Here is a 10,742-nt window from a genome sequence, read left to right on the forward strand (position 1 = left end):
GAATAAACACATACAGGATTTAAAATCTATCTTTGACTTATAATTAACTACTTCTAGTTCTGGTGGTTGAAGGCTGCATTCTAAATACTTACATCGGTGTGGCATTGATAGTGCTGACACTTTTTAACCTGCTTTGGCTTTGTTATACCAACACAGAATGATTATAGGTCTGAGAAAAGAAAGCTCTGTCTCTGGTTACACCTGCTCATATCATACAACACTGAGCCTACCTTCCTTACTCTGCCTTAAATCTTTAATGACCTGAGGCTGCCTGTCTTACTGACCTGCTCTAAATGGGACAAGCCCTGGAGAGTGAAGATTGGAGGAAATGCAGGTATCCTAACTTAGGAAAGGCAAAAAAAGCTTTTCCTGGAATATTAAGTGTCCTGATGCACAATGATATAGTTTTGTAGAGGGCCTTTCCTCTTTCGACCAGATTGGAGCTATTTAAGGTGCTTCTTTATGCTCATGCCAAGTCAGCAAGTTCACAGAGAACCCTGGACTGCCAAGGACGTCTGAGGGCATTAAATGTTTAGTTCCATGCACTTCCAGCTAGTGCCACCAATCTAGTGCGAGTAGAGCATCAAGGCGCAGCATCCCACCTCCCTTCCACTGCACCTCAGTCACACCAGCCCAACCAGGAGAGGATGAGCATTGATGCCTAGTGGACCTGTTGCCTATTTGGCAAAACCAGAGCAAGACAGGGACGCAGGTGTGTAGAAGAGCAAGGCAAAGGGAGACGTGATGCCGTTCGGAGGACTTGCAGGATTGAAGGAGAAGGTGCTGAAGCCGGGGAAGGAGGAGATGAAGTACGCAGTGGGGGACTCTATGGGGAACCTGCAGAGGTACGTATGGAATTATTGAGCACAGCATCTGTCCCATAAGGCATTTATCTGTATATCTGTATAACACTTAATGTTGCCTTTCTGCTGTAAAAAAGTTTAAAATAACATAATTTTTTGCAATTCGAAAATATTTTGAGAGTTTTCCCTATGAGCTTTTCAATATAAACCTCTCAGTTGTATTATAGACTTAAATTCTTGCTTCTATTCTATCATGTGCTGAATAATAATTGTTTGTTTGTTAACATTTTACATTTCTATGCTGTTTATTCCAGTCCTCTGAATTACTGGTACTACTTCTGTAATCTTTGTGTCTGGAGTCTGCCTTTAAGATCAAAATGATTAACCTAGCATTTGAAATATAAACTAAGTATATACTGTATATAATGTATATGCACTGTATATGTGAATGTAGTGTAGTGTCTCAATCTTAAATGGTGATGATGCTTTCAGTTACACACATTCACAGTAGTATATTGTACTTGTAAACGTAATATGACTGGAAGATCACTGTCAAAAATAAGACAAACTGATAAAAGAGATAGTGAATAATTTCCTGTGCCCAGGTAATATTCTGTCATACACACTACAGATGGTGCAGAGATTCTGCTGAGTGAACTGTCGGCACATTCTTTAAATCACAAAACTTGACGTGGAACCCGCTATTTACGGATTTGTATTTTTAATATGCAGAGATAGTGGTAAATCTATCATTTTGGAAGAATACAGTCATCATTGTGGAAGTGAAGTTCACTAAGTCAAGTTAATAGTGTGCTGTTTATGTTGCAAAATCCTAAAGAGCAATGGTTCAGTTTTCATATCTGACTGTACCAAAATAATTTGTCATATATAGACAACCAGTTAACCATATACCTGTAACTGTAAAAATCAGTGATTGAAGTACATATAAATGGTCTCTTGTATATAATTTGTCACTCACTGTACTGTATATTATATACTGTATATTCTCTTTTTGCAGATCAACTTATTGTAGTGCTTGAATAAGCAGGGGTGAAAGGAAAGACTTTCTCTTTGTAATTGGTTTTGAAAATGTAATGCTTGACAACAGAATGGAATTATAAGCTTGTCATTGTGTTCATACAATTTGTTCTTTAGTTGTGAGCTAAAACAGACCTAAAGAGGTCTTCCAGTTTCTCAGTCTTTCCCATGACCCTGATAATTCATCATAATAAAAAAAACCTTCACAAATAAGTTCACAAATAACGGTATTAAACCAATTTCAGCAGTGCTCGGTTGTTCCATTAAACTTTCAATGAATTCTCTGCATTGTCTGAAAGCCATGAATTCAGGTGTGCATTTAAGATTAGACCTGATGAAAGTCATAGCTTTTAGATGGAGCATAAAAGGTGAGATGGAGATTCCATAATGGAGCATGAGTGCATGAGTGAAAAGTGAGCGAGTGACTAAAGATACACTGCATAACGTTTCTGGAGTCACATGCTTTGTCACATTTTGACCTCGCTGATTCCAGACAGGATTTCATTAGAGGAAAGCATATACTGAGGCAGAAAACAGTTTAAAACTAGAACTAGTTGACAAATGCACAAGTTGGCAAATAAACAACTACCATAAGTGAAAACTTCCTCCTTGAATTCTCTTCTACCTCTATGCAGGAAGATTGATGGCACCAATGCAGATGAGGAGGCACCGATAGAGTTAACAGAAGATGGTAGGCCTGTGTCAGCTTCAGACAGCAGTCCCCCACTGCTCGACTGTGGCTGCTTCGGCATTCCCAAGCGCTACATCATTGCCATTCTCAGTGGCCTGGGTTTCTGCATCTCATTTGGTATTCGCTGCAATCTGGGTGTGGCCATCGTCGAAATGGTCAACAACAACACGGTGTACATCAACGGGACTGCTGTTATGCAAGTGAATAAAGGAACACATTCATTTGTTTATTTGTTTTCAGTAATCACTTTATCCATGTCAGTGTTGCTGAGGGCCCCAGAGCATAAGTGATGCCAATGTGGTTCCAGTCCATTCAAAGCACCATTCACAAAAAAAGATCAATTTAGACTAGTCAATTTACATACCAGCTTTTTTGAGAGGTTGAAGAAAAACAGAAAACCCATCAGAAACCTATGTGAACAAGAGACAATAAAATTCCACATAGACTGTAACCTGGGCTCAGGATTAAAGCAGGACCTCCTTTTCTACCTCATTTACTATAATGCTGTCCAACAGAAAAAACCCTGATGTAAACAAATGCCCTTTATGAACAGTGTATTTCTCTCCCATCTCTATCTCTATGTAGAACTGTTTGACTTAAGACCCTCCCTCTCTGAATTAAGGCTACAGTTTTTATGCAGAAGACAAAATAATTAACCCGTTCAGCTGGGCTGATAAGAGATTATCTTGGTTTTGATTTTAGCTGAAAACTTATAAATGAGTTTCTGTGTCGTTAGCTACTGCAATTTCCGGTGGCCTGATTAAAAGGAAATACGATTAACTTGATCACTTCTTTTTCTCTTTGCCTCCTTCAGATTTCCCTGTTATAAATCCATTGGAATCTCAGTTTTGTGATACTTGGTCACTGCATATGTTTAATAATTGTTGTTTCATACTTTTTTTCCAGCCTGCCCAGTTTAACTGGGACCCTGAGACAGTAGGGTTGATACATGGCTCGTTTTTCTGGGGTTACATTGTTACTCAAATCCCAGGAGGCTTCATTTCCAACAAGCTAGCTGCGAACAGGTGAGCCCAATCCTCTTGGAGCACATCCCCACAAGCCATATAAAAGAAAAGAGTTAGCTGTGCATGAAACTGAGTTTTCACACTATCTTTCCTGATAGCAAGGGCACTTAAAGTCTGGTCAATACTGAGTCACTAAATAGTATCATATAACAGACTATTTATGTACAGATTACCGGGAGGACCAACACCTGGTCAGGACTGCAAGGGTTAAAGCGGTGTGGTGTGTTGATGAGAGGTGTGATAGTGCTCTTGTAATAAAAGCCTCACAGGAAAAAGAGGACACAAGGCTGACAGAGTTAATAATGAAAGATCCTGTCGCAGATCTCTCCCTGAAACATCAGCCTTTAGAATATTACAAGTGTCACTTACACATGATTTTGTGGTGGGAAAAAGATAAAATGATGAAGTAAAGGGTGACAAAAATAAGTGAACAAATCAGAAAATGGCTCTTTGCCGTATGACTCATCCGTGGTTTCAAAATGTCCACCAAAATGTTCTTCATAAAGGCTTTATTGAAGTTTGTTTTTTTCATACTTTGTTGCAGAGATATTGCTGGCCAAATACCAGTCAAAATTTTACTGACAAAATTTTACACGTCATTATCAGCTAGTATTATTGAATAGTCTTTAGCCATAAGCCATATGATGTTCACTTATAATTTCTGCTAAATAATTAAAAATAATAAAAATGGCTCACAGTTTCTCTCCATGTTTTCTCAGGGTGTTTGGAGCTGCTATTTTTTTGACATCAATTCTGAATATGTTCATCCCATCAGCAGCGAGGGTCCACTATGGCTGTGTCTTGTTTGTGCGAATCTTGCAGGGACTGGTAGAGGTCAGTGCATTAATGATTTGTTTAAACTCATTCCTGAGTTTTTTCTCAGGAAAAAACTATATTTATCTTTAATTGCCCACAATTGTTTATTTTATGGGTGTTATTACATCCAGAGGTAAACACATTAACAACAGTAATACAGAGCCAAAGCTAAAATAATACTAAATACAAAACCACAACTATAAAATACAAGTAAGAAAATTACAGGCTTTAAACAAAGGGAAATTGTACTAGCAATTGTAAAAGAGGCTAGCAATTGTATTTAAATCTGAGGAAAAGATTCTGCTTTTCATAGTCTCCTTCACTGACAGGAAATACAAAACATCAGATTTTAAATAAAATTCAGACCCTAAAGCATATTAAATGCGTTTATTGTGAAATATTTGTGATATGCTTGTGATTCTTTTGATATTTTTTGCATAGTGAAGAAAGAGACATGCATCATGCACACACTCATAGGGAACCACACATTACCTGAGAGAGAAACAGTCATGAGGTAAAAGTGACCATCTTGGCCTCACTGTTTAGCTTTGTGCTCCAAATGTCCCACCAACACAGACTTCCCATGAAGTGTGTTCCTCTGGGTTCTAGAAATACCAGAAGTTGTCATTAATGTAACCCCACCACTGTAGTTATCTAAGGAATTGTTTCCCACTCATTTCACAATCCGGGATGTCACATAATAACTCATTTACAAAGAACCAGAACACAGATGGTGTAAATAGTCCTTAAGTCATGTTTACCGCAAACGCCACAAATTCTTCCAGTGCAGGGAGTAATGAACTTCTTGGTGACCTGCTTCAGTCCTTATTAATCAGTTCATAGCCACAATTTTTCTTGACCAAAATGAGCTGGCTTAAGTTGGAAACATATAATCAAATGAATACATGCCTAGGATCATGCACGCATACATAAGCAGCAATTTTCTTGATGTAATGGTGTAAATTGAGGTGAGTTAACAAACCAATACAAATTGAGGGGGTTGTGTTGAGGGGGTTGGAGGCTAAGAGTCTCTGCCTGATGTTGGTATTCAGGTGGTATACAAATGATGTAATGATGGAGGATACGGAATGGCAGTAGCATATGCATGCTCTCCACTTGCATTTGGATGAACCCAGTGGCTGGCTTACACAATAACACTGAACAAATTAGAACTGCACATGGGCCCACTCCCAGAAAGAAAGAATTCTGACCAATCTGAGCAGCTACTCCAGACAGAGAGTACTGACTAGTCCAAATAACTCTGTTAATTAGGCTGTTTTATATTTTGTAGCATACAAATTTTCTACAATAATTGAATGTCTTAAAATTCTATTAACTTATACCACAAAGACCCTGCCCAGAATAAAGCAGGTAATGAAGATAAACATGATAAGCTTATAATTCAGTCAGCCTATGATTTCATACATTTGTGATGAGTGACTATACTGTATGTTGCCCTATGCTGTATGTTGCCCTGTTGAAAGTTGGTTCAAATTGAAGTATTTAACCTTAATGTCCATGAGGCATTTTCCCATAAACGTTTCCAAGGTGCTCAGTGCTCTTTGGGGAGGATCTTAAGCCTGAGACTAATGATAAAGTATAATGCAAACTGCATTGTATATATTGTAAATGTAGTTTCCTGTACTCTGTGGTAGGTGGATTTGAACTACCCCTGGCTACATTCCTCTAATATTGCATTTATTATGACGAGGAACACAGATTTAAAGAAGTACAGTTTGCTGATATAAAGTCTGTCTAGTCCTGTCAGATAAAAAGAAATCTCTTTTTTGTGTTCCAGGGAGTTACCTACCCAGCTTGCCATGGCATGTGGAGCAAATGGGCGCCTCCACTAGAAAGAAGTCGCCTGGCAACCACATCATTTTGTGGTGAGTACATATATAACAGATAACTAAACACACTGGAAGCAATATTGATCAGTAAATAATTAAGTGGCATAAATGTGGGTTTACTATGCATCCTGAATGAATGCTACATTTTTTACCCACACTTCTGTTTCCTCCCTATGTGTCAACTCATTTATAATGTGAAAATGAGATGAAAACAAGGACTGAGAGATACTCAAAGAGTAATTAAGCACCCTACACACAGTTTTAGTGTCCGTGTATTAAAGCCGGTTCAGCTGTTTTGTTTTGCAGATGTTTGTCTGCTCATTACAGACCTCCACCCACCCCCCTACCCCACCCCCAAACACACACACACACACACACACACACACACACACACACACACACACACACACACACACACACACACACACACACACACAAAATGGTACCATGACAACCCATTCTTCATACTGCTCTTGACACTGCTAATGAATGGCTATGGTGGGTACCTTCTGAATGTACAGGAGGCCTTCTGTTATTGATATAAATCAAGAAGTACACTCTTCTCTGCCTAAAACCATGCTGGATTCTATTGTTCTACTCCTAATGCTTGTAAGCTATCCTGCACATGTTAGCTATAATCATGTAGTTCATGTAGCATCATAATCATATAGTTGCAGCATTTCCCAACAAAGTCATATACCACCATCCTCAACAGATTCAGAAAATGAAATATTTCTACAACAACAGATCCTTGTTAATTTTTTCCTCTATGTTTGCAACCATTTCAGGCCCCTAATGCATTGCATGGAAGACTTGATGTAATTACCGCTCAGCTAAAAGAATCCAGGGCTTCGGTGTGGGTGACACACTAACTACTCTCATGTGGGTTCTGTTTGACAGGCTCATATGCAGGTGCTGTGATTGCCATGCCTCTGGCAGGAGTGCTAGTGCAGTATGTCGGCTGGCCCTCTGTTTTCTACATTTATGGTAAGATCAATTTTTAGGTTTTTTGAATCACATGTTCGGTCACTTTTTAAATGAAAGAAACTGACCAATCTAAGTTGTTGGGACTGAAACAAATATACAAATAAGATATAACAGTGTAAAGTTTTTTTTTCTATTCTTACAACATTTAAGTGTTACCTATTTGGAAGAAAATAAAATGGAAAAGTGAAAGTAATAAAAATCATATAAATGATATGAGTTTTAAAAATTAACAGAATCAAACTGTAATCCTGGGTTTGTGCAACAAACAACATCTTTATGGCGAGTGAGCTGTAAATGAATTCTGATTACTAGTGACCTCTATTCATAATGTTTGCATTAAAAAAAATTTTTTTATTACAAATTTTATTTAGTGCACAATAAACGTAACCAATTTTGTATTTTTCAGGGGTCTTTGGTATCATATGGTATATGTTCTGGCTATTGCTTGCCTATGATAGCCCAGCTGTGCATCCTACTATTAGTGAACAAGAGAGAATCTACATTGAGTCCTCAATTGGAGAAGGGGTCAACTTATTAAGTGCTACTGAGGTAAAACACTAAAAACCAAATGTCAAAACAAATTTAAATGCAGATGTTTAAAAAACATAGATGCCATGATTGCTTTTTCTTTAGAAATTCAAGACTCCATGGCGACAATTCTTTACCTCAATGCCAGTCTATGCCATTATTGTGGCCAACTTTTGTCGCAGCTGGACCTTCTATCTCCTGCTTATAAGCCAACCAGCTTACTTTGAGGAGGTTTTTGGTTTCCCCATCAGTAAGGTGAGCCTGATTTTATCTTGAACTTTAACTATAATTCATGCAACAAATATGAATTTCAAAAGTCTAAATTGTAATTTGCAAATGTCTAGCAGTGTTTCTTCCAAGACACATTAAGCCAGCCTGCATCTTTTCAAAATGCTGCCCCTTTTGTGGTAGATAAAAAAATAAGAGCATAGTGCTTACTGCCCTTTTCTACAGACATGAATTTACAGGTTCCCTTAACTGGCATATAAAAATGTACCATTTCTGGCTACAGATGGCTGAAAAATTGTTAGAATTTAAACTTGCCATTTCCCAGGACCCTTTTTTTGGGAGCTGGTATTCAACATATAAGTGTATCACCTTTTAGGTGGGCATTTTGTCAGCTGTGCCCCACATGGTGATGACCATCATAGTGCCGATTGGAGGGCAGCTTGCAGACTTCTTGAGAAGTAATAAAATCCTGTCCACCACAGCTGTGCGCAAGATCATGAACTGTGGAGGTTGGAACTAATTCATAAACAGTTCATTTAAAAAAATAGCTTTACAAAGATGTGTTGAAGATTTAGTATTATGATGAACCAGTGCTCCCTTCCTAAATGTGTGGCTTTTAGGTTTTGGGATGGAAGCCACATTGCTGTTGGTGGTGGGATTCTCACATACACGTGGAATAGCGATATCATTTCTTGTCCTGGCAGTGGGATTCAGCGGCTTTGCCATATCAGGTTGGAATAACATGAGCATCAGATAATGTATTGGTTAATCATATCCATTAGAAACACATCAATAAAGTGTTTAATATGAATGTCAGGTTTCAACGTGAATCACCTCGACATTGCTCCCCGTTATGCCAGTATCCTGATGGGAATCTCCAATGGCGTAGGCACACTGTCTGGTATGGTGTGTCCTCTCATCGTTGGAGCACTAACCAAACACAAAGTGGGTGCTCCTCTAATTGTTGATATGTGCATGTGCATACAGTGGTTTACAGCAAAGGACACGTTTCAAGGTATCAATGTTTTACCAGTAGACAGCAATTATGAAATACTGCAGTCTAGCGAAGTTTTTAAATAGATGTGTTTTGGGACATCTTTGCTTCAGGCTGCATTGTTTGTCTGGTATGATTGAGGTCCTGTTTAATGGCATGCATTTTCTTACTTTGAACAGACCCGTCGAGAATGGCAGAACGTGTTCGTGATTGCTTCTATGGTCCATTATTGCGGCGTGATCTTTTATGCCATCTTTGCATCGGGTGAAAAACAAGACTGGGCTGACCCCGAGAGCACCAGTGAAGAAAAGTGCGGCATCATTGGAGAAGATGAACTTGCTCAGGAGACGGAACCCAGCTGTGACAGCTCCCTCAGCATCAACAAGATGAAGTCTTATGGAGCCACTACATAGAACTCAAGGCAAAAAAGGCTGGAAAAAGAAAAGAAGCCTGAACACGCAGGAGGAAGATAAAAGGGGGCAATTACATTAAGATAAACAAGACTATCAGGAGAACATTTGGGGTTCATGAGGAATCCCAGGACTCCCCTCACCCTCCTGATGTGCTTCTGAGATGATGATATTAAAATTAACAACTTTAATGAATCCATGCAACATTACCCATGTGGCTGTGCAATATGATTTTTTTGCAATTAATTTTATTTTGGCTTATTTTTGACTTTTCACACATCCTCCCTGAAACTTTATAAGCCCATTGATGAGTTCAGTTAGACATGAGTATCTGTGGTTATGTGATTGGCTATGCTGAGAAAATGAGTATGTTCGTAATATTTTGTCTCTTTCTTCATATTTCATTTTTAAGAATTCTGCAGATCCAAAAAGACCAAAAAGAAAAGATTTTTTATGAATTAATTATTATAAATTAATATACACATCCAAGACTCAATATATTGTAAAGCAGTGGCATAAAATTATCATAGAAATCACATTATTAACTTGACATTTATCCCCGTTGATAGTCAATAAGTAAAAATTATGCATATATGTACTGTATATTGTTATTTGAATTTGGGTTATTAAGGCCTGTTGTTGTAACCTATGCAATAAAAGGTAAATATCAAATTTGTGTAAATATTTATACTGAATTATAATGATCATGATGAGCTTGCCTTCTTTGCATTGCTAATGTTTGGGCAACCTGCAGCTTTGTTTCTAAACCTGGCAAATCAACCAAAACACCAACATTTATTTTAATGTGTCATGGATCTTGTTAACATGTATTGTTTAGATGCATCTAGACTTAATGGAATTGCACAATGAACACCCAGTTCATATAAATATAGCATTTATGCTATGCCTTTTGATTACATAACTGTACCAATTCAACACCAGTTTAAGATAAAAAGGTAATAATTTAAAACCAGCAACGTGCCTCTTTTATAAGCACAGCTTAGTCCTCTTGTCATTGTAAATGTATTAATAAAATGGATGTTTAAGTGTAACGTTATTGCGGTTATTATTATCCGTTTAATTTAAGGCAAATAAAGTCATTGTATTGATTCATATTGTCTATGTATGTATTTATTTATTTATTTATTCAGTTGATTTGCATAATTAATTCCAAAAATGAAGTTTATTTAATTGCAATTCTTCTTCTTTGTATTATTATTATTATTATTATTATTATTATTATTATTGATTATTATAAAATAAACGTTTATAAATTGTACACAATTTTCTCTAATATGACGAATAAAAAGCTGATTTTTTTTTTAGAAGAGAGATAATCTTTTGCTAATAATATACCCCTGGAAAAACTATG

The 10,742-nt window shown here is 37.4% G+C and overlaps 1 protein-coding gene across 1 annotated transcript; it reads left to right on the top strand.

Moving 5' to 3' along the window:
• Window positions 1–347: 347 nt before the first annotated feature.
• Window positions 348–10,451, top strand: slc17a8 (solute carrier family 17 member 8). Its single transcript, XM_083553226.1, has 12 exons — window positions 348–845; window positions 2,477–2,732; window positions 3,439–3,557; window positions 4,277–4,391; window positions 6,172–6,259; window positions 7,124–7,210; window positions 7,617–7,759; window positions 7,844–7,993; window positions 8,343–8,475; window positions 8,587–8,697; window positions 8,784–8,911; window positions 9,140–10,451. The coding sequence occupies exons 1-12, from the start codon at window positions 745–747 to the stop codon at window positions 9,371–9,373; spliced, it is 1,665 nt and encodes a 554-aa protein (XP_083409352.1). The 5' UTR covers window positions 348–744; the 3' UTR covers window positions 9,374–10,451.
• Window positions 10,452–10,742: the final 291 nt, after the last annotated feature.

Source organism: Silurus aristotelis, assembly GCF_946808225.1.
Source record: "Silurus aristotelis genome assembly, chromosome: 10".
Classification (NCBI taxonomy): domain Eukaryota; kingdom Metazoa; phylum Chordata; class Actinopteri; order Siluriformes; family Siluridae; genus Silurus; species Silurus aristotelis.